At 46.8% G+C, this 25,430-nt stretch overlaps 1 protein-coding gene across 3 annotated transcripts in view; it reads left to right on the top strand.

The window, feature by feature from the left end:
* Nucleotides 1-991: 991 nt before the first annotated feature.
* Nucleotides 992-25,430, top strand: part of LOC130128731 (ephrin type-A receptor 7) — a 181,221-nt gene continuing 156,782 nt past the window's right edge. For all 3 annotated transcript variants that reach the window (XM_056298435.1, XM_056298434.1, XM_056298433.1), the window contains exons 1-2: nt 992-1,048; nt 3,401-4,073. In XM_056298435.1, coding sequence (XP_056154410.1) covers nt 3,467-4,073 — 607 coding nt within the window. In that variant the 5' untranslated portion in view covers nt 992-1,048; nt 3,401-3,466. The remainder of the gene's footprint in view (nt 1,049-3,400; nt 4,074-25,430) is intronic.

Below are 25,430 nucleotides of genomic sequence, written 5' to 3'. Positions count from 1 at the left end.
TCACAGCCTCGTCTCGTTTCTCGTCCGTGGTGCTGAAAGGAAAAGTAGTGCAGCGCAGACCTTGTGGTGCGAGCGTCCTGCTTTCACGGCAGCGGTGATGAACGGAAACTGCACAGCCGCCTTCAGCTCTCCGGCTTGTTTCAGAAGCTCCGTGGTCTCATATGTTTTTCCAGTCCGTCTTGTTTTTTATTTTTTTGAGGGATATTTGAGGTGTTTATTTCCCCTGCCAACAAATTGTGTAAATGCTACCGTCGACAGAACATGTTATAATTTGGTTAAAGAGAAAAAATTTCTTCTGATAATCTTGACTTCTTTTGATAATCCCAAATCAAACATGCCATAGTCCAGTTTCCAGTTTGGGTCGGACCGTTTAGCTGACTGGTTAGCACAGTCGCCCGTGGTGCGGGCGACTAGGTTTGATTCCCGGCTGCGATGGCAGTTCCCAGCTGTCTCTTGAATTCGCTATGTTGGTGTCAGAAGTGGGAGAGACTGTGAGGCCACCGGAAGCACGTGCACCCAAAGGCGTGAGGGAGCTGATATACTGAAGCCCTGAGGTGGGGGTGGGGGTGGGGGGGTAGTGTAACAACCATGGCTAATGGGTCAGACCCTTTAGTTGACTGGGTAGCGCAGTCACCCGTGGTGTGGGCTATCCGAGTTCGATTCCTGGCTGCAGCAGATTCCCGGCTGCCCCCTGAATTCGTTACATTGGAGTAGAGTAGAGTGGAGTACAGTATGGTTGGCACTGCAAATGTAGTCATTCTTTCTTCAAGGAAAATTAGAATTACTAAACACAGAGAATTTTTTTCCCTAAGATGAACTTTGAACTTTCAAAAGAATTGGTGTCCTTGCACAGGAGACATAACGGTGAAACACACTGTCGCTGGTGAAGCTTGACACAACAATGACAAAAGCAAACCACAAATATTTTGACACTCAAATTGACCTCTAACCTATTTGTTTTCCCCTCTTTCTCTCTTTTTCAGTGGTGCTGTTGAATTCTAAAGAGACTCAGGCGGAGCTGGGCTGGACATCGTATCCCCCCAATGGAGTGAGTGCGCCTACTTCCTTTTGTGTGTGTGTGTGTGACAGAGAGAGAGAGAGAGAGAGAGAGAGAGAGAGAGAGAGAGATCACTAGGCTCCACAAGGCAGCTATTGCAGCCACTGAATAGCCAGCCTTAGCCTGGACCCCCTCTTCGTTCTTTCCTTCATTTTGTCCCCACACTCTCTCCATTTACCCTTTTGCACTCTCTCTGGCATCCTCTTTTTCCTCTTTCACCCCATTCCCTTCCTCTTCCCCCCCCCCCATCCTTCTCCCCACACTATTTTCCTTGCCATCTCTTTCCCCTCTCACTCTTTCACTCCTCACTTCAGAGCTCATCATTATCATTAATCGATGAGGCTAATCTAGCCTAGGATACTGCTTCATCCAAACCAGCCACGCAGACCTGCTGCCACAGATAAATGGGTCCCCCTCTCTCCCGATCGATTTTGCTTGTAAAAACCTACCTGCTAAGTTATGACTGCAAGATAAATGCCAAAGTGGGGGCCTCTTAAAGAATTGGTCCATGCCAAAGCAGTTTTTCATCCATTTCCCACCTTGACTTTGGTCTCCTCTCTGCACCACATACCTAAACACACATGCAACCACACATTCACACAAAAATACACAGTGCTAACTATATGAATAGTGTGGGTGTTGAAAATTTGTGCGCGCGCAAACACGTGCACGTATGTACAGGTGGATGCGTCATATCGATGTTGGGTGGAGGTGGCTGTTGGAACACACGCAGAGCTGTAAATCCAGAATTAATGGACTTGTCTTATTCACGCTTTGGCCCCAGTGGAGTTGGCCACGAGAGAGCCTGCTTTCTCCACCCTCATTCAGTCACTTTGACAGTAGAGTAGTCTATTCTCACTGTGTGTGTGTGTGTGTGTGTGTGTGTGTGTGTGTGTGTGAGAGAGAGAGAGAGAGAGAGAGAGAGAGAGAGAGAGAGAGAGAGAGAGAGAGAGAGAGAGAGAGAGATTCAGGTTAAGGGCTCAGTTCACTTTTTTCCTCCATCATTTGTCCATCAAATGAGTCTATGAGAAACCTAATTTGTTTTAAAACTTTTTAATATGATCAGTCGTTATTGGAAACATTACCTCAAACTGAAATTGAAATACCCACCACATTTTTAAAAATGTATTTCATGGCACTTGTAACTAGCAATATGTGCAAGAAAAGAATAGGCCAGTAGACCGTTGATAAGAAACACAGACTGATCATGTGAGAGAAATGAAATATTAAGTGAAATTATTGTACAACAGAGATTTTTTTTCTTTCTTTACTTTTCTTTCTTACATCATACATACGCGTACAAGGAATTGTGATGATTTACCTCTAACGGTTTTTGTCAGCAGATGTACACAGATCTATTGATCCCCAGTAGTCAAATAAGTCCCTCGTTCTTTCAGCATGTTAAAATCAATATTACACAGATTTTTTTTAAACTCATTAGTACAGAGAATCTCAATCAATATCACAGTTTGTTAATCAATATTGCAGGCATTTTTGATACCTTATTTAAACATAGTTGGGTTGGAGCTAATCTTATGGTGGCCAACCTCTTTTCAATGAATAACACAGCGTTGCTTGTCACAGGCACCCAGAGCAGTGGTGCATTAAGCCTGTGAAACCACATCTGAATGGATGGGGATTGTGGCTGTCCTCTCTGATTTATTTTTTTTTTCCTCACAAGCCATCATTTTCATTGTATCTGTTTAGGTCCTGACCCATAGTTGGAGAAGCACGCCTCAAGTCTGGACCTAATAACCATGATTGCATAGACGGTCATTTTGTCGCTTACTGGAGGATCATAGCTCTTCAAACACCCACACACCCACTCATCAGATCAGACTAGCACTGTAGATTAGTGTGTCATTACACCGCTGCCCTGTGCTATTTTTTTCTCTTTGTTTCCCTTTGTCTCTGGCTCCAATTTTCTCTATTCCTGCCTTGTATCTCTGTCCTCCAAACACACCTCCTTACATTCTACCTGCTGTTGCACCCCCTGCATGTCATCACATCTTTCCCCACCGACTCCCAAGCCACATCACCTACCTTTCCTCCTCTTTTTTTTTATACCAACTCCAACCACCTCTGCCTTTCCTCTTTTCCTTTCTCTTTCATATCTGTCATATACTGCTTCCCACTACCCACCACTCCTTTACTCTCCAACCCCCTCTTGTCGATCTTGTAAACTTTCTGCTTCACCTACTTCTCCCCCTGTGGTCTTTTCTCGCTACCTCTTTCCGTAATTTGTTATCCCACTGACCTCTCCCTCTCCCCCTTCTTTGTCCCCCTTCTCCCCCTTTCTGTCCTCCTCCCCCCTTCCCTCTCCCTCTCTCCCATCCCCTGCAGTGGGAAGAGATAAGTGGCGTCGATGAGAAGTACAAGCCCATCAGGACGTACCAGGTGTGCAATGTGATGGAGCCCACGCAGCAGAACAACTGGCTGCAGACGAGCTGGGTGGCGCGCCGCGGCGGCCAGCGCATCTTCGTCGAGCTCCAATTCACGCTGCGCGACTGCAACAGCATCCCAGGCGTGGCAGGCACCTGCAAGGAGACCTTCAACCTCCTCTATGTGGAGTCAGACAGGGACCTTGGGGGTGTGACCCGGGAGGACCGCTACACCAAGATTGACACCATCGCTGCCGATGAGAGCTTCACGCAGGGCGACCTCGGTGAGAGGAAGATGAAGCTGAACACGGAGGTGCGCGAGATCGGCCACCTCAACCGCAAGGGCTTCCACCTGGCGTTCCAGGATGTCGGCGCCTGCGTTGCCCTGGTGGCCGTGCGGGTGTATTACAAGCGTTGCCTGGCGACTGTGCAGAACCTGGCCGTGTTCCCTGACACGGTAGCGGAGGCGGCTTTCGCCACACTGGTGGAGGTGCGAGGTGCTTGCGTCAACAACTCTGAGATCGACATGGACAGTCCTCCCAGGATGCACTGCAGCGCCGAAGGAGAATGGCTGGTACCAATTGGAAAGTGCAGTTGCAGTGCTGGCTATGAGGAGGGACACAGCAGCTGTGAAGGTAGGAAATGGATGTGAGGATGGATGGAAATAGACATGGATGTGTGGATTGGGGCCACACTGAAAAAGATTGGGTTTTAGTAGAAGTGAAGAAAAAGAAGAGCATACGATGCACCACAGCTGCATAATGAGCAAAGAATGTGAGAGACAGGACAGGAGGAGGATTTGACTAGATTAATTTTTGGGGAATCAGAAATACTCATGCTGAAATATATGTGCTCATGCGTATTATTACCAGCATAACACACAAAAGTTTGAACAAACGTATTTCCAATTCTGTCCTCCTGAGAACATATACCATAGCATAAAACAAGAAAAATGGGGACAGATGAGGAAAACTAGCAAAACTGAGGACAGAATGAAGCTGGGTATGAAGAGAGACACTTTGAATGTAGGAAAGAACACAAGGATGGAGGCGAGCCGTAGAGGCATGAAGAATTGATCAGAGTGAGGAGGGTTACAGGAGCTGCGCAGGAGAGAGGAACTAACTTATAGTGATAACTGTAAAGAAGGGTGACAAGCAGAAATGGCTCAAAAGAGTTGACTGCTGGTATTATCGGGATACTACTGAATGTGTGTATGTGTGTGTGTGTGTGTGTGTGTGTGTGTGTGTGAACACTGACTAATGTACTCTAGCCTCAGATGGCTATGTGTCATTGAGTTTTAACGCTGAATCCTCACTACTGATATAAGCTGCTTGAGTGAATGGGTTACACACACACACACACACGTGGGTGCATGTCCGAGCATGTCAGTGGGCCATGTGTGGTGCGCAATGCTCTTGACGTTGATGGAGTCCAACAGTATTTGGGTCTGTGTCACTGGCAATTGCTCATTCGGCTGTAATAGTGCGATTGCCTGACCAGTGCAGTATGTTTTAATAGGCCATCTTGGGTTGCTGTGAAATGCGGTGTGGGTGTTGTAGTCAGTGGACAGCAGACTTTGTGTGGCATAATGGAGGGGGGGCTGGGGGGCATACGAGTTGAGCAGAGGGGCTGGAGCCCTTTTTGCCAGCTGACGAGGCTCATTCAGATTTTGTATCAGAACTTAATTGCAGTGGATTTTGGCCTTTGTAAAAACGTTCCCCTGTCACAAAATGCATTTGTCTTTTACTTTTTTGCTAGCGAGTGTTTGTCCATGGATGTGGGCCAGTTATGTAGGCCTTTTGGCTGCATTCGCATGAAACTGGGTTTTGGCGGAGAATCGTGACATACACACATTCACACATGCATGCAAACACATTTTCACATGTGTATTTTATTTTTATTCCCTTTGCTGTGATCTGTCAACAAAAGCCTTTTCAGGAATCTGATCCCCCTGCTGAATTGTTGTGTTTTACTTATTGAACACACTGGTTAGCCACCAGTATATGCATTAGAGATAATGATCAATTATCGATAATCTCAGTGCTATGCAGAAACTGTAAGGATGCTCATATTAGGCCAACCAAACAAAAACTAAGAGGGGGAGAGAGGGCCAAGTGGGTGGGGGGACAGGAAAATCTTCTATCCCTGTTCAAAAGGGAGGCTGATAAAGTAATTTGACTGAATAAAATGTGAAAAGGGCACGGAGATAAAAAAGTGACATGGTTAAACAGACTGAGCACCCAAACAAAGGGTGAGTAAGCAATACGGAGAGGGATTTGTTAAGTGCCATCAAACTGAAGGGAGGGTGGAGGAGATGGAGTGATAGCGGAGGCGATGGGAGGAAGCGATATCTCGAGACAGATATTATGGAGCGATCAAGTTACGGGGCTCAGATAGAAGTGGAGAGAAAATCAAAATACAAGTGGAGAAGGATAACCGTAATGTGTGCTCAGCGATACGTTCTGTTCAGAAATTAAGTGGTGGTAGGTAGAAACGGTGAGTGGAGGAAGAGGAGGAGGAGGAGAGTTGCAGAGGAGGTGGGTGAAAAGGAAAGAGGAGGATAAAACAAGTTGTAAGAAGAAAGAAATGTTTGATAACTCAGCACAAAGAGGAACGTAGAACTTTGAACCTACTTTATAAAACATGGACAAATACCCTCACAGAGCGACACAAATGCCTACACACAAATTCATTTTATACACCCATAGATGTACTGACGGACACACACACACACATCTGAACTTAGAAGAGGGGAAATAAAGGAAGATAAGGGGGAAAGCAGGGGGCAGAAATAAAGTAGTTCATAAGGGAAAGAAAGACAAGCACACACACACACACACACACACACACACACACACACACACACACACACACACACACACACACACACACACACACACACACACACACACACACACATTTAGAAAAGCTGAACTTCATATGAGTTCAAGGTAACAAAGAAATGAAAGTAAACACAGACAGACACGAGACACAGAGCCAAAGACACGGGCGGTAAAGGGATGCTCAGTCTTCAGTGACAGTAATGAAAAGATGGAGGCTCTGAAAAAGAGAACACATCTTACAGCCGCTCCATCGCTTCAGCTTGTCTGGGTACCACACAGCAGGTAGCAGTGCGCTCTGCTGGGTGACGGAGACTGGCACTTCCACTCAGTGACAACCCAGTCCATGCACACACACACACACACACACACACACACACACTGTTAGACCCTCTGCCCTCCAGTGGCTCATTTCTCTGTTCAGCAGTAATGTCATGAATATGCAGCCCCAGCACCAGCATCTCCCACTGCACCAGAGCTATTGATCAGCTGTAATGCTCCACTAAACTGAGGAATTAAGCTGGGACTCTTCATGCACACACACACACACACACACACACACACACACACACACACACGCATACAGTAAATAACACGAGCATTCTCTCATCTCGTGCATGCACACTTGCACCTTTTCTCCCACGCATGCTCGTTCCCATGCCGACTCCTGCACATATAGGCTTGTATCTATGCATACACTTTGGCTGAGCTCACTTGCTGTGGGTGTGAGTAAGACTGTGTGCATTTGGCAGCTAATGAGTATTGAGATAATAGGACTGCATGTAAAGGAATTTGTTTTACTGCTGTAAATAATTGTCCCTGTGTATGAATGTGTGGAAGCCACCCACAACTGGCTGGCGTGAAGTATAATGTATGCAAAACAGCCAATCAGTGGATACAATAACATTAATTCTAACCCCATTTGTATGTGTTTGCGAGTGTGCCCATTGCATAGCTATGTCTTATTTACATCTGACTTTAATTTGTGTATCTAAGCAAGTGTGTGCAGTGAGTGTCTCAAAGTAGCTCAATAGTATTGAGTAGCTACTGAGTAGCTGCTGATAATGGTCCAAGTGGATAGTGTTCTGCTATAGAAAGGAGGGTTGTCACCACAAATACACACACACATAAGACCACAGTATACCAAAATAAACATGGATCACAGCATATTTTCTTGATTTTGAGATATTTTATTGATCCCCATAGGGAAATTATGCTCTGCATTTAATCCATCGTAGCCATGTAGTCAGGAGCAGTGGGCAGCCGCCGTGCAGCACCCGGGGACCAACTCCAGTTCATCTTGCCATGCCTTGGTCAGGGGCATAGACAGGAGTACTAACCCTAACATGCATGTCTTTTTTGATGGTGGGTGAAAGCGGAGCACCTGGAGAAAACCCACCGCAGACATGGGGAGAACATGCAAACTCCACACAGAGGATGACCTGGGATGACCCCTAATGTTGGACAACTCTGGGGTTTGAACCCAGGACCTTCTTGCTGTGAGGCAACAGCCCTAACCACTGGGCCACTTTGCCACCCAAATATGTTACTGCTATGATCTACCCTCCACATCCTCAATCAACCTTTCTCCTGTTCCTATTAAGAAAAAAACTTAAGTACCAAATCAGTCAAACAATATATGTACTTTACATAGGTATTAATGTATATGCGATCATGGTTGCCGAAAATCCCAGCAGTTACACTCATTGAAAAATTCCCAACAATTACCCGGTAATGACACTTACCAAGTACTAGTTAAACCAATGGCTGTCAGCTGTGGTCCTCAGGACCCCCTGTAGTACTGTTTTTCTTTTACCACAGGTGATTATTCATTCATGTGTTGAGCCATGTCTCCAAAATTCCCTGATTGACTGGAATACCTGTCAGTAATACTGGGGGTGCCAAATAACCAGAGTTGAGTTAAGCCATCTAGTCCAGAGGGTTAGCGCACATATTAGGGCGTACCGTTACGGAGCGGATAAAAGCACCAAATTTTGCATGAGGCTTCTCTAGGGCCAACTAAAGGATTTTAGGGTAGGAGCCCCACAAAAATATTGAAAATACCCATACAGAACACAAAAGTTTTTCTTGTATTCAAAAAAATATTTTTTCTGAGTCATAAAGAGGACATTGATGATAAATTGTTATTTATTGCACACAAAAGAAGTTGAAACTGATTTTTAATGTCCCCTGATTATTAACCCCCCCCCCCTTAATGATGTGTAAAATGGAGTACAAAGACACCTGCTGCCTGTACATCTTCCATATAGCCCTGCACACAATAGGCAGAAATTCAAAAAAAATGAGAAAAATGCCCTGTTCATCATGGAGAGTGTTATCTCTTTAATTTTTGTTTTAGATTTTAGCATCAAGTTGTTCAAATATACAAATACTTTGTCACTATACATTCAGACCACCAGATGGCGCTACACAAAATAAGCTCAACTGTCAAAATGAGTTTCCCTCCATAACTCATCACATATCAGCATTGTCTCAATGCAACACAGTCTCACACAGAGCTGCAACCAAACAAGTGAAATTCAGGTAAAAATCATAATAATAATCAATGAAAATGTGCTGTATGTTGCTAAATGAGCATATGGAAGTAAAGATGATTAGCTAAGCCATCTCCATTAAACAGCTAATGCTAGCACAGAGGTCTGTTTTTCAGCTAGCAACTAGCTAGGGCTTGTCAAAAATATTAGCTGGTGCAATCTGGAATAGTTGTTGTGTTGTTGTTGTGTGGCCCAGAGTTGTGTGGCCCAGAGTTGGCAAGATTGCTAAGGGAATTTGAAGATGGATATCTCAAAGAAGATAATGAAGAGAACTTCCAGCACCACGAGCAGGGTCTTGCAATGCAGAAGACCTTTCAGAGACAAGTCAAAAGTCTATCTGAAACCATGAAAAGAATGGGAAATCCTTTCTTGGATGATTTCAAAGATCTTGTGACTCTTGACAGCCAGAACTGCACAGATAAATCCGTCGTGAATACAGTACTCATCTTGGAAGAGACAGGAAAGAGACAATATCAGGAGTTTGTCAAGAAGGTGCTTGAAGAACGGACACGCTCCATCCATGATCCAATCAAGAGGAATGCCTTGGCACTCTTCAGGCAACCTCGACACAAGACAATGGCGAAACATGGGAAAAAGATCAAAGTGCTTCAGAACAACGTGGCATTCTTTGACCAGCTATATATAGCTATGCAAAGCCGTGAGAGTAACTTGGATGAATTCTTCGCACATGAGATACAGTCCTTCCCTCTTTCCCTCTCAGACTTTGGGAAACTTCATCTGACCGGCACCAGATCTGACCTGCTGCAATGTCTTGAGCACCCAGGGCAACCAAAGCCACCCCCAACCTATGACTGCAAAGTCCTTGATGGAGCAGTCATTGTCCACTGCCTGCCCACTGTGAGAGTGACCACATTTGATACCTATGCAGATGAGGTTTTCATCCCTTACTTACAGAAGCAGCTACATAATACCAAGCGGCTGGATGTTGTATGGGACGCATACATCCCAGACAGTTTGAAGGAGTCCACCCGCGAAAAGAGAGGACAAGGTGTTCGCAGAAAAGTGTCAGGCCTGACAAAGCTGCCCGGAAATTGGATGGATTTTCTCCGTGATCCAAGCAATAAGAAGGAGCTGTTTGACTTTTTGACATCCAAGATTGAACTGTTCAGCTGGCCACAAACCAAAGCTTTGCATGTCACATCAGGGCAAGCTGTGTCGTCATTTGGTTCCAGTAGCACAATGAACTCTTGCAATCATGAGGAGGCTGACACTAGGATTGTGGTCCATGTACAACATGCGCTGGAGCATGGAGCGAAAACTGTCCTTGTGCGCACTGTGGACACTGATGTCATCGTCATCCTTGCAGGCTTGTTTCATGATTTACTGGTAATTCAACCCCTGACTGACATCTGGTTGGCTTTTGGGATGGGCAAAAAGTACAGATTTTACCACATCAACAGCATGTGCAAAAGCCTGGGGAAACCTAAATCCAGAGCTCAGCCTATGTTTCATGCGTATTCCGGCTGTGACACTACATCTGCCTTCAATGGAAAAGGTAAAAAGTCAGCTTGGCGGGCCTGGCAAGCCTATGATGCTGCCACAGAAACATTCATCGACCTGGCAAAGCATCCCTTCCAGCAACTAAACGTAGATAGCCAGCAGTTCAGTGAGCTTGAAAGATTGACTGTCATCCTGTATGACAAATCCAGTCCTTCGAACTCAATTAACCAAAGAAGAAAAGAACTCTTCTGTGAATAAAATAGAACAATGGAGGAACTACCTCCTACCCAGAATGCACTCCTCCAGCACGTGAAACGGGCAGTCTACCAAGCAGGCATCTGGACCACCAGTACACAAACCCACCAAGCCATTCCTTCTCCAGAGAGCTACGGATGGACCAAGGAATCGGGATCATGGGTGCCAGTCTGGCTAACAATTCCTGAGGTCTCCAAAGCTTGCAGAGAGCTCATCAGATGCTCATGTAAAGGGGATTGTAGCTCTTGCAAATGCAGCACTGGAAATTTGGACTGCTCACCTCTTTGCAAATGCAACTGTAACAGATAGACACAATAAACAGTAACTCACTTCTTCTACCCCATGTTTTCACATTAAGATGCATGTTCATTTGTATTCATCATTGCATTAAATGTGTTGTTGATAATACTTAATGTTTGGGGACTTTATTTCTGTAAAAGTTGCCAACTTTATCACATTTGGAAGTGATTTGATGATTTTATGATACATATTGTCTGAAAAATACTAGGCGGATTTTCACATACTTCATTGACATTGACAGTGTTGCTATTTTGTTATTTTAAATTGAGATTTTTCAGGGGCTCCTACCCTAAAATCCAATTACTGACCCTAAGGAACCATCCTACCAAAAATGGCGCTTTTATCCGCTCCGTAACGATCATTTCACTAAGCCACCGGATTAATCAGGGCAAACCATCCATGGTTTTGAGTCTCATTTTCATTGTCGGACTGTCAGTAAAGTGTCGTGATTAAAGCCCGAGGAAAATAAATGTCGTCACTTAAAGGTCAACGTGCCCTGTGAATCTTTGACCAACCCGTTCTTTAAACCCGCTCCTTATGATAGGTAGGTTGGAGTTGTGAATGTTCGTTCAAGTGAAGGTTTATTTAAAATGCAGCTGTCACAGAGACGTTTCAGTGTACTTTACCTGATAGAATAATAATTTTAAAAAAAAACCAAGAGGATTTGTCCATCCATCCATCCATTATCCAAGCCACTTATCCCAATCGGGCTCATGGGATGCTGGAGCATATCCCAGCACTCATTGGGTGGCAGGTGGGGAGACACCCTGGATAGGCTGCCAGTCCATCACAGGGCCGACACACACACACACATTCATGCCTATGGACAATTTAGCACAGCCGATTCACCTGACCTACATGTCTCTGGACTGTGGGAGGAAACCGGAGCACTCGGAGGAAACCCACACAGACACGGGGAGAACATGCAAACTCCACACAGAGGATGACCCGGGATGACCCCCAAGGTTGGGCACCCCTGGGGTTCGAATCTAGGACCTTCTTGCTGTGAGGTGACTGCGCTAACCACTGCACCACCGTGCCGCCTAAGGATTTTGTCACAGGGGATTTGTGACAATCCAAAAGAGGCCACGAATAAAAGAAAAGAAAAACAGGAATGGGCAAAACTGTGATTGTAGTCAAACCAACTGGAAAATTAAGCAACGCCAAACGACGTGGAAAAGTGATGCAATGTGAGTTTAGACCCAGATGTCTCAACAGAAACGACTTCTGTAATTGAATCTAGAAGTGCATTCCTTTGGAGTGGTGTGTGGGGAAACCAAGGCTTTGCCCCCTCGTACTTTTAACTTAACAAGTTTAGTCTTGTGACGGTAGCTTCACTGGGATAATCTGGGCGTTGAAGGTGAAAACGAGAAACACTCCCTCCTTTCTAAACCGCTGCTACTGAGATGTTGTTGAGTAAGGTACGCTGCACCATTGCTCCTGTGCAGCTCCTCAGTGGCCAAGAGTAAAAAAAAAGAAAAGAACTGGTTGCGCCGGGCAATACCCAGTTTAAAATGTGAATTGTTCGAGCCATGAAAGAGGGTTGAAAAGAAAGACAGAGTGAGTGTGAGGAAAGAAAGATGGACATGGAGAGAGAGAGAGAGAGAGATAGAGATAGAGAGAGAGAGAGAGAGTGAATGCATGATGCAGTGTTTTAGGTTATACAGAAGAGCTGGACTCCAGGGAGGCCATCTGTCTAAGCTTAATGCAGAACCTCCCTCGCACCTGACCGTCGGCACCTCACGCTGGTTTTGTGTATCCGTGCGTGAATGTTTCAGCACTTTTTTTGCCACCTTTTACTTTCTGCTTTTCCAAACTCCCCCATTACCTCCCGTAGGCTCTGTCAGTCGACGCATAGATCTCGCTGTTATGGCCTTGCATGCCTTCGTCAGTCTGCACGTGGCACACGCAGGCATATAAATGCACACGAGGTGTATCTGCAGTTGCGGATGGACCCAAACACACCCCTCCCTCGCCGTAAACCGCCACCAGCAGAAATGGAGCGGGGGGGAAAAAATTATGTAATAATTCACCTCAGAAGTGCACCGCCTGATATATTTCGCATCGGTGTCGACCACAGTGCGTGCCGGCGTGCGTTTGTGTGACTAAGTGCTGTGTGTGTGTCTCCCATCCTGTTCTCATTAAGGCAAGCTGCTCTTTCTATATAATTACCAAGAGCAGTGCGTGCCTTCAGCAGATTCTCTGGTTATTATCTCTGTTGTCTGCTGCTTCATGGTACGGCTTGAGGCCCGCTCTCCCTCCCTTTACTTTCCTCCATCATTTCCTGTGTTGCTGCCTTCACATTCACCCCCCCCCCCTTTGTTCTGCCTCCGTGTTCACCTCCTTTTTTTCCCACACTTCCTTTCATTTTCCTCCCTTCCGCCCCCCCGTATTTACTTTTGTTTTACTGCCATCTCGTTCCTCTCTTTCCCTGCCTCTCTTCCCATTCCTCTGCCTCCCTCATCCAGGCCTACGCTGCCTAAGGAGTGCACACTTAATTTCTGTTCCACTGATCTCAGCAGTGCCCGATGAATTCCTCAAACCACTCCTCTGTCACCGTTTCCCCCCTTTCCTCTTTCTCTGTCCAGTGCTTTTCTCTACCCTTTCTCTCCCTTCGTCTTCCTCCTTCTCTTTCTTTCTCTCCATTTTTCCTCTTTTTAGCTGTCTTTCCATCCTCTGCTGTCACTCTCCCCTTGCCCCCTGTGTGGACCATGTGGCAGGGTGAGACAGGGTAAGACAGGGTGAGTCAGGTTAACTGTCTGAGACCTGCTGGAGAGGGCAGGAGATTAATCTGCTGCAAGTGTGTGTGTGTGTGTGTGTGTGTGTGTGTGTGTGTGCGTGCGTGCGTGCGTGCGTGCGTGCGTGCGTGCAGCATGCACACATTTGCCCGTGTTCCAGGCTTGGCATGCATGCCCAATCATACGTATGTTAGTTAACTCTATCCCTCTGTCATGTTCATCCTCCCTCTGTCAGCTGTCAATACTTGTCATGTCTATTACTTCCATTTCTTGTATTTTCTCCAACATTTCCCGTTTTTTACTCACTCACTGCAAAAGCCTCTCTCCCAGACTACCTCAGTAGTCTCCTCCACTCCCTCACTTTGCCTTGACACCCCCCCACATACACATACCATGTCTCCTATACTTGTTGGCTCCCTTCATTGACTACACTCATTTCATTCATTTCCTAGCCCTTAACCTTGACCATCATAGCTACATGCCTAACCTTAACCCTTTACCTTACCCCTTACCCTTATCCTAACTTTAACCCTTACCCTTACCTTAACCTAATCCTAATTCTAATTTTAACTCTAAACCCAAGTCCTAACCCTAAAATAGACCATTTTCCTCATGGGGACCCATAAAATGTCCCCACAAGGCACACACACACACACACACACTTTCTACTCCTCTCTTTACCAGCTCACTCTGGCATGGTGCCACCTCTGCCCATCTGGTCCTTTTCTATCCCCCTTTCCCTATCTCCCTATCCTCTTTATCCCCATAACCCACTAATGTTCTCTCTCTCTCTCTCTCTCTCTCTCTCTCTCTCTCTCTCTCTCTCTCTCTCTCTCTCTCTCTCTCTCTCTGATGCTTGCATTCAGTTTAAATAATTCACACTCCCCTGGGAGAAAGACAAATGCGTTCCTTTGAGCTCAGCATCTGATATATTTATTTAGCTGGCCAGCCGTAGACCGAGTTTGCGCCAAACGTGTGTGTGTGTGTGTGTGTGTGTGTGTGTGTGTGTGTGTGTGTGTGTGTGCGCACGCGCGCACAGACACACACACACACACACACACTTTATGTACAACAAAAGCAGCATATTCACAGACTGGTTTGAGTGCGTGTGCGCACATACACACACAAACATACACATGTCCACAGTCGTATGCAAGCAGGTTATCAAAATGGCCCCTGGTTCTATATCATCGGTTCTGGAGGTAAGACACACACACACCTCCATCTATTTTGCACCTGTACCACACAGGGTAAGGGGAAACAAGGCAGGAGAGGAAGGAAGTAAGGAGTTAATTGTCCTCCCTTCTTTCGTAACGCCGGACGAGGAATAAAAGAAATGGCAGCTTTCTGAGGCGGAGTAGGAGCGGGGAGAGCAAGACAAGCCATGGCAGAAAAGAGCTGTCAGACAGCTTGAATTATTCTACTGGTCGCACTCATTGTTAGTCGTTCTGCTTAAGAGCGCCTGGCAAATGCATAAAATATGAGTTGTAAAAGCAGAGAATAATTTGAAATACACAGTGCAGTGTGGACAAATCACTGAAAAAAGATGAGGGGGATAAGAAGAGGAGGAGGAAGCAGAGTAGGGGAGGCAAAAGGGGGTGGAGTAAAAACAAGTAGGGTAACTTTAGGGGAAGGGAATATGTTCTCATATGGAAGCGAGAGGAGAAAGTGGTGAAAAAGTGTGGGAGAGAGACAGACAGACAGACAGAGAGACAGACAGAGAGAGACTGACCTACAGAGAGACAGACAGATAGACAGACAGACAGACAGAGACGGACAGACAGACAGAGAGATACAGAGAGACAGACAGAGAGATACAGAGAGACAGACAGACAGACAGAGAGCTTATCAATTAAACGCAGCTGACATGAAGACATCAACGTTGGGCGTAAGGTTGTCCTCAAACTTTGCTACTTCCTGTGATATGGCAGCCCTGTCCTGTCCTATTTCCTTCAGCGCCACTCTGGTAAACCACATTGCAGACTACATGTCATATGGCTCAGTGGTGCAGCAGATACACAGGTTCTGTGACTTGTTGCATCTTTATACAGTATAAAGAAAGGGTTGTTAGGCTGCATAGAGGCTGTAGTGTGTGTCTTTGTGGTAGTGCTTTGTTAGTTTCAGTGTAGAGTCCACATTGGGTGCGTCGGTTTAGTCGTTTAGGAAGTATATTCTTTACTCGGTCAAGCCAAACAGAACCGGCCCCGTTTTGCATCTCATCCTGTTTTGCACCCATTCTATTCTTTTACTCTCCACTTGCTGCTGTCTAATGAAGCCCTTGCCAAGGGGCAGTAAAGGTCGGCCTCCAACATGAACCCGCTCAGACACCTCTCAACACAACGTCCTTCTCCCCGTGGGGTTAAGTGTCATCCTGATGAGTCCAAATGTGTACTATTACTACAGCCGGTATCAAGAGCATTTTGGTTGGGCGTCCAGGTAGCGTTGGCAGTCTATTCCGTTGCCTACCAACACACGGGGATCGCCGATTTGAATCTCCAGCTTAGTCGGGCGTCCCTAAAGACACAATTGGCCATGTCTGTGGGTGGGAAGCCAGATGTGAATATGTGTCCTGGTCGCTGCACTAATGCCTCCTCTGGTTGGTTGGGGCAGCTGATTGGGGGAAGGGGGAACTGGCGGGGGGGTAGCGTGATCCTGCCATGTGCTGTGTCCCCCTGGTGAAACTCCTCACTGTCAGGTGAAAAGAAGCGGCTGGCGACTCCACATGTATCGGAGGGGGCATGTGGTAGTCTGCAGCCCTCCCCGGATCGGCAGATTGGGTGGTGCAGCGACTGGGATGGCTCAGAAGAGTGGGGTAATTGGCCGGCTACAACTGGGGAGAAAAAAAGAGGGGGGCATTTTGGTCGCTCATTGGGCTGAGGTACACATGCTGGCTGTTCCACAGGTTTGGCTGTTACTGTCTGTTCACTCCCTGTGCCAAGAACCTAAATTCCCCTGCTGTAAAGTTAGTCATTAATAAAAGATAGTTCGGGGGCGGGAAGAGCGGAAAAGTTGTGGGTTTTGAGCCCACGCAGTCACAGTATCCTGTCTAATGACCACTCAGCCGGCAAGGGCTCCCACGGTAACATCGGCTACGGTAGCGGTTCAGACACCCAAGATGGTGGGTTGCTGGTGGGCGTCTGTCCTCATCAGGAAAGGTTGGCTCAAGAGACGACGCTTTGTGTGTCTGAGGAGCGTTTCCAAGGCTTATTAGGTCAGACTGTGTTGTGTTTTGAGTCCTGGTTGATTCCGCAGATGAAATGCAAAAGTGATTCTGAATGTGTGTGTACGTGTGTGTGTGTGTGTGTGTGTGTGCGTGTGTGTGTGTGTGTGAGAGAGAGAGAAAGAAAGAGCAACTTCAGAAGTCCTCACAGACTCCCACCCCTCACTACCACAGCTCATGAAAAACTGAAAGGGTAAAGCTAGCATTATACACACACACACACACACACACACACACACACACACACACTTTTGTCTTACTTTATCTCTCTCCTGCCTGCTGTTCACGTGTACCCCCTGTCCCCTGTCAGACCGTTGGACTGGAGAGAAGACCATGTCTAGTGATGCACAGCCGTCCTCGAATCACCCCTGGCCTGGTTTAATTCTCCTAATACATTTACAGCTCTATGAAATGATCTGGGATCAGCTCATAGGCACGTCTGCACCTAGCTCCTATAAGTTGCACTGTCCGTTGAAGTAGTTAGATGGATCACATGCATTCAAACACCCCTGCGTGCACATCTGTTCATAAGCACAGACGTGGGCGCACAAGCACATTTTTGTCAGTAATTAAAATCATTCAGTGCTCATAGAATGTTCTTGAAGGAAATCGCTACTACATCAGGGTGTAATACATTGGTTCAGTTATACTCTCATAACACTCTGGCCTAGTTGGAGAGTTGAAGTGAAAAATCATTTTATAAATGGTCTCAGCCCTGTCTTGCCCCCCCCCTCCACACACACACACACACACATGCACAAATCAAGTGGTTGTGTACGTGCACAGGGGCCCGTTAGCATGTATTGTGTGTGTGTGTGTGTGTGTGTGTGTGTGTGTGTGTGTGTGTGAGCGCGTCTGCGCCGGCTGTCGTCTCTGTATTCACAGCTAAACCGAGGGGCTTGTGGTGGGGACAGAGTGCCCCCTGACTGTGCAGGGAGTCTGCCTGTGCCAGCCTGTGTGCCAGCTTGGCCTGGCATCCCTGCACCATCCTCATTCAGTCATTTGTCAAACTCCCCCTCTGATGGAAATGGATGACATTTTCAGGGACACCTGCGCCTCTGTGAAGTAAATCCCCCCCCACACACACACACATATAAATGCCCACCCACACGCAAATGTACACCGACACAATGAAATGCCTGCACTCGCACACACACAGACATACTCACAAACAATGCCACTTATGCGTGTGTGCACAGACACAAGCTCATTCCCATTCCCTCACAGGCTCATCTGTGAAATTTGTCCATAACTCTCTCCATCTGTTTGTCTCTCCTCCTATGAAGGCCCGCCCGTGCAATACTTTTTTACACACACACACACACACACACACACACACACACGGATTGTTATGGTGTATAATCATCTCCACAAACCTTCCAAACAGTACCACCAAGCTTTCATAAACACCTGAAGTCCCCTCACTAATGAGACATCCTGCACACCTTCTGGATGGACAGGCTGGTTAGCACTCAAAAGTACGCATTCTCACACATCAGTGGGGGGGGGGGGCACACACACACACACACACACACACACACAATCTCATTTTATGCTCCATAAGAGAGATCCCATGTAGCTGTGCAGACTGCTTGCATTATGCAGTCATGACAATACACAGGCATATACACACAAGCATTTTGCAAACATTTACATACCAACTATCTCATTCTGTTTCTCCTGGTCTATCTTTCTCACTTCTCTCTCAGTCATACGTTTACTGACTTCGTTGTCTCCTCTCTCTCTCTCGCTCTCTCTCTCGCTCTCTCTCTCCCTCTCAGCTGAAACACACATGCATAGTTACACACACACATATGATGCGGAGCAGTGGGGAGTTATTGGCGCCCTGAGGAGAGTGTTATGGGTGACATTTCCTCTGTGCTGGGGTATAGAGGTTTCCCACAGAGCGCCCAGGTTAATACAGGTCCATCAGCAGAAAGAGGGGGAAAGAGAGGGAAGCCGGGGGATGGCAGAAGAGGGGCGGAGAACAGAGGTGGAGAACATGGTGGGAGTGTTTTCAGGAGCAGAGGGCAATGCAGACACACACAGACATATGCAAACACATGGCCATGGGCAGACCGACTATGAATCAAGTACGTGTACGCACATATGCACAGACAAAGAGATATGTATGGACGTACCAAAGACTCAGATGCTCAGAGACACACACATGCATATGTAAACACACAGGCACACACACATAATAGCGTGCCGGCATGCACGGATGCACACAAATTGAGAGATGACAGCTTGAAACAGTTCAGGCTTTATCCACTGGGCTTCATGAAGTTTAATTCCTCTTGTGTCCGAACCCCACTGAGCTAGAGAGACGATGGCTTGCCACACAATCTGAAGAGTGGATCAAATCTGTTTACAGGCTGTCCTAAATGTGCGCTACATAACACGAAGGTTCAGTTGCCGTTTTCCTTTTTCTCTATCACACATACTTTGTTTAAATGTGTGTGCGTGCCCATACCAGGGCTGAACAATATTGGGGAAAAAAATGTGTTGCAATATTAAAGAATGAGAAGGAATTGTGTAATTTCACCAGATGCATGCAGCTTTTAGCCTACAATGCTCCATTTGCAAATAATGTATAACTCCAGCAATCATTAGGGTGACTTTTGAAGGAAAAATAACAGTTGTCCAAGAAGTCATGAAGTAAAAGTAAATATTTTTCAGATGCGCCAGTACATTTTTCTTCAAGTAGTCATAAAAAACAGTCTTTGCAAGATTTTGTTTTCTATTAAGCGGCAAGAGTTTTCACCTAACATGATGGCGCGGTGGTTAGCACGGTCGCCTCACAACAAGAAGGTCCCGGGTTCGAGCCGTGGGGTAGTTCAACCTTGGGGGTCACCCCAGGTCATCCTCTGTGTGGAGTTTGCATGTTCTCCCCTTGTCTGCATGGGTTTCCTCCGGGGGCTCCGGTTTCCTCCCACAGTTCAAAGACATGTAGGTCAGGTGAATCGGCTGTACTAAATTGTCCCTAGGTGTGAATGTGTGTGTGTATGTGTGTGTGTGTGTGTGTGTTGTGTGTGCTGAAATAATACATTCAGCCCACACACATAGATTCATAAACACACACTTTCATAGACACGAGCACTCTTTCTTTTCTCAGAGGGGATAGTTTCTGCTCAGACAAGTCTCTACACACTGATGAGTCCTGTTAGATCCAGTCAGACCTCTAGGGCCCTGAGATAGTCCCCTAGACAGACAGACAATAAGCCCCTCAGGGAGGTTCGATGTCTCCCGTCCTGCAGAGCTTACGTTATCACTGGTCCCCGAGCATCCTCCGCAACCGTCTGTCACTCCCACTGTGCCTCTTAACAATCTCCATTAAAACCATGCATTGTAAAGTAACATCCATCTTAATACAGTCGTTCGGTCTTCTGTCAGCCTTGTGTCAAACTCTGCCATGTGGCATGACATGAGATCATTTCCTGTTTTCAGTGCTGTTTCAACGCGACACTCCACGAGCATCCAGATATCACTTGACTCTAGAATAGTCTGTAAATGAGGAATGGCGTTGGCAAAAGAAGAAGTTACAACTTGGCAGGTTTTCTTTTTCTATCTGAAATATTTTAAGACTCAGAGCAAAACTGAATAAGTTTGAATACATATTTTAGAAATATGGGCCATCCGGGTGGCGTGGCAGTCTATTCTGTTGCCTACCAACACAGGGATCACCGGTTCGAATCCCCGTGTTACCTCCGGCTTGGTCAGGCGTCCCTACGGACACAATTGGTCGTGTCTGCGGGTGGGAAGCCAAATGTGGGTATGTGTCCTGGTCACTGCACTAGCTCCTCCTCTGGTCAGTTGGGGCCCCTGTTCGGGGGGGAGAATAGTGTGATCCTCCCACGTGCTACATCCCCCTGGCGAAACTCCTCACTGTCAGGTGAAAAGAAGCGGCTGGTGACTCCACATGTATCGGAGGAGTCATATGGTAGTCTGCAGCCCTCCCCGGGTCGACAGGGGGAGGTGGAGCAGCGACCGGGACGGCTTGGAAGAGAGGGGTAATTGGACAGGTACAACTCGGGAGAAAAAGGGGAGAAAAAAAGAAATATGTATGTGTGGATGTGATCCCCATCTTTGTCTGCATGTGTTTTTTCTACTACACTGACATGGTGTGTTTTCTTCTTCTTCTTCAGTAATGTGTGTACAGTTGCGTGTTCTTTTACAAAATGTAGCAGTAAACCACAGCCGCGTGGGAGGTTTTGCTCTTCTCCCCTCTCCTCCCCACTTGTGTGTCCTTCCCTTTCCTTGCCCTTTCACTCACTATCACTGTTTTTCCTCCTCCTCTGTGTTTGGTGTTGTTCCCCTTCCAGGACAGTGTAGATCTGCTGTCGAGTTGCTCACTTTGCCTCGCCGGCATCCATCACGCAGGAGGCCCAGAGAGAGTGGAGCAGCGAGCGGCGAGGGAGTCTTTGTGGAGCAGTGAACCGTTGCCGTGTTTGCACAGATTGAAAACTCAGGGACGGGGACTCGGATTCACACATGCCTGCTCACGTCCTTCTGCAACAGACAATACACAAACCCGAACTTACAGGGGTCACGACACGTAGACTCAAACCTCGGTGTGCATGTGAAGCTGGTTTCCCCTTGCTGCGCTCAGGGGTGGCGTGTGTCTAGCGTATATTTGCTTGTATACATGAACAAGGTTAGTGCAGTCGACTGTGGCTGTGTTTGTCAAATATCGCGCTGGATATGACCAAGTGCAGCGCAAAAAAAGTGCGCGTACACAAACTTACCCATGTACACGCACTGTGGACACACTCATTACACATGGAAACTTGTACAGAGATCGTGTTTATGCACGCACAAACAAACACACGTGTCCGTGCATCGCCTTGTGCAAGTATATTGTATTTAATATGTAGTGTGTGTGTATGTGTATGTGTGTGTGCGCGCGCGCAATTGTTTTGCCATGTGGTTTTAGCTGGCTCTGCTGGCTTTGATTGATGGTCTATTCATGAACCCCTCCCTCCTCCTGCTCTGGATCAAGGGCTGCAAGCATCACCCACTCCGATGGAGAGCGATGGATCAACGGATGCATACAGAGGTTGGGGGGGGGGGGTAACGGGGTGTGGGGGTTAGAGATTCGGAGAGTGGATAGAGAGGCAATGGGGGAATCATCGCTAGATACCAGTGAAGTATGGATAGACAGAGAAGGATTTAGGGGTTGATGAAGGAAAGGATGAAAAGAGATAAGAGGAAAAAGGACCCCCTCTGCTTGGTGGGAAGGTCATAGACAGCAGGGAGGGATGAACACACACTGCTGGTCATGCTGAGCCAGAGGCCACGTCTCTCTCGCTCTCTCTCTTTCTCTCTCTCTCTCTCTCTCTCTCTCTCTCTCTCTCTCTCTCTCTCTCTCTCTCTCTCTCTCTCTCTCTCTCTCTCGCTATCACTCCCTCTTCCTCTATCTCTCTCTCTCTCGCTTTTGCTCGCTCCCTCTCTCTCGCTCTCTCTCTCTCTATCTCTCTCTCTCGCACACACACGCACACACAGTTGGCCCCTTTTTTAATCCAAAAATTTCTCATGTCACAACATTTAGTGATGGAACAAAACAGACATGTAAGCACACACACAAACACACACAAATGGGTTCTCAAGCCCATACTGAAGCGTTCACTAGATGCATATTAATTTTCAAAGGGACAAATATGAATTTTCTGTTCAACGCAACAAAGAATTCAGCAACTAAACCTCATTGCAGTAACTGTTTTAATCCTGGCATGCATGCAAAAACCTACACGCACAAAGGAATTACTCCCATAGACATATGGGCACGGACATACTCTTCTCCCAAAGCCCCACTTGCTTGCTCACTTACACACTACTTTCATTTTATTTTATTTCTCCCCTCCCCTAAATCGTCGCCTATAGCCAGCATTATCTTGACCTGTGTCGGCGGTCTCATTCGGCGGTCTCTTGGCACATGTATAAATCTCGTCCTGGTTTATGAGGCAGCTAGAGTTAGCCAGACACGGGCAGAGAGACCAGCAGGCGAGCCATTAGAGGGAAAGACAGATAGGGAGAGAGGACAGACAGAAGGACAAGCTGTTAAATCAAAAGACAGATAAGAAAAAAGGAATGGAGGCAGACAGACAGACAGATATGAGGGACTGTTTTGGCGTGACACCGGATGACAGACAGGCAGGCAAGCAGGCTGACATAGCTAGAGAGAGACATTTCAGCAGGTTCACAGGGAGATGGGTAGCTACTGTATGCAGACAGCGTGCTGAAACCATTTACTGCCGGCAGAAACCATAAAAGCATGTAGTAACCATATTTTATACCTTATTTATGTACATCGAGGATATTTACAACCACAGGTCTGAACTCTGTGGCCTCATCATTGGCTATATTGTCTATATAAAAAGAGATGTAATGGAATATAGATATCCAAAGTAGACTCATTATTGGAAAATGTGCTTTCAAAAAGGGCTGTTTTTTTCCATATTTGATGAAAGCTCTCAGTCACGGCCGTAGATAAACGGGCTCGGACAGGGCAGTGCTTTCAGGCCTCAGAGCTGTAAATGGAGATAAACGTGTCGAAGGCTCCCCCGAGCTTTGTTTATACATGTCTCTCCTAAGCCCCCTGCGCCTCCAGGATAGGACTGACCTTAGTATAGATGTCCCTGTGGGATCCCCCAAACCACTTTCCATATAACCGGGTGATATCGTTCAAACTGATACAAGATTCCAAAGTACAAGATAGTGGTTAGTAGTCTAAATGTGTAATAACACTCCCGCCATCGTTGAGGTGATTTTTGTCAGCCTTACAGCTACAGCAAAGAGTAAGACATCAATAAACTATTCTTTGCGGATGTGTTTGGAATATTTACCGAGAGTAAAACTTGGAGTGGTGGGCAATTTTCCAGCTGAAGGAGGGGGCAGTTGAAGAGACACCAGCAGATAAATCACTTGATGACAAAAATGATGCACGCTGTTTTCTTTTTTTCTTTTGTTTTCTTTGGATTTCCCCCCATTTTTATTCCCAATTGTACCCAGTCAATTACCCCACTCTTCTGAGCCGTCCTGGTCGCTGCTCCACCTCCTCTGCCGATCTGGGGAGGGCTGCAGACTACCACATGCCTCCTCCGATACATGTGGAGTCGCCAGCCGCTTCTTTTCACCTGACAGTGAGGACTTTAGCCAGGGGGACGTAGTGCGTGGGAGGATCACACTATTCCCCCCAGTTTCCCCCCCAACCAGGTGCCCCGACTAACCAGAGGAGGTGCTAGACCGCTACACTACGCAGACGCCCCACTAGGCACACTGTTTACTAATTGCTTATTAAGCTATGCCACTACTTCCTTTTCTAAAACGGAACAAATTGAGCACTATCAGGTAAACTAGGCTGTTTTCCGTGTTTGTCTGTTTGCCTCTACGTCTCTTGGATCGCTACCTTGTTGTGGTGGAGAAGTTTGCGTGTACTAATGATCCCAAGAGCTATGCCGTCTGGAGCTTGGCTCCTGGTGGGGTCACCCAAGGCAGATGGATCAATGGGGGAGGTTCCAGACGAAGCACGATCCAACAAAGACCTCAACGGCGGAACTGGTGGAAGATGTCTCCAGGTCACAACGGGCAGTGAAGGCGGATAAAGGCTGCAACAGAGGGCGGTCACCAGTGGTCCTGGTTCTCCATGCCATTGGACTCTGGCAACCCCCTGCCAAGGACTGTGTGGTGGCTGCAGAAACATCAGCCTCTCCATGTAAAGAGCTGTCACATGCAGGCGTCCTCCTATTATGCTGTTCCAGGATCGGCCTCTGCACCTGAAGACCCAGAGGGAGGACAATCAGACTCGACCCCGAGTGACTTCCGATGATGATGACTTGCTTGCCTGCTTGTTTGCTGTCTTCCCTCTTGCTTATCTGAGTGGTTTTGTCCTCCATCGGGCCAGGAAAAGGTGGCTTGGCCCTGCAGGGCTGCCTGAAGGGAATCTGCTAACTGTCCCTCTACTGTCTTCACTGGCTGTCACTTGGAGGATCTAGTCAGCTCTGGCTGCACATCTTATTTAACTAACGGGGGGGAACACTCATCGCTACAGGGGAAAAATACACTATAAGTTTCTTAATGTGTTGGATAGCAACAGCTATAAGAGGTGCAATCTTTTTCTGCATTTTTTCTGACAAGATGATATAAATCAGAGTCAGAGAGTTGCAGTCATAATATCACCAGACTCTCTGGCAGTATTAAACCTCTCGGTTATACACTGATATGCTGAATTTTCAGCAGTTCCGCAGAAAATTCTCCTGCCCTTCTTGAACAGATAAAAAAAGCAAAGGGCAATGTCAATCAGATCATTTAGACCGAGAAGGGTTTCACCTCTCTGTTTCACAGGCCATTACAACTTTTATATTTGTTGGCATCAAGGCAGATTTGGAGGAATTGGTCACATGGCTGATCTGTCCAGTTAAATACAACAGAGGTCCTACTTATTTACTGTTTTGAAGTATGCAGGTTAAAGTCATCATATTCCATCCATCCATCTAGCCATCCATTATCTAAACCGCTTATCCTGCTGTCAGGGCTGCAGGGATGCTGAAGCCTATCCCAGCGGTCATTGGGCAGCAGGCAGGGAGACACCCTGGACAAGGCCACCAGGCCATCACAGGGATAA

This window comes from Lampris incognitus, chromosome 18 (assembly GCF_029633865.1).
Source record: "Lampris incognitus isolate fLamInc1 chromosome 18, fLamInc1.hap2, whole genome shotgun sequence".
Classification (NCBI taxonomy): Eukaryota; Metazoa; Chordata; class Actinopteri; order Lampriformes; family Lampridae; genus Lampris; species Lampris incognitus.
The sequence above is the reverse complement of the archived record's forward strand: the minus strand, read 5'-3'. Positions and strand labels throughout refer to the sequence as shown.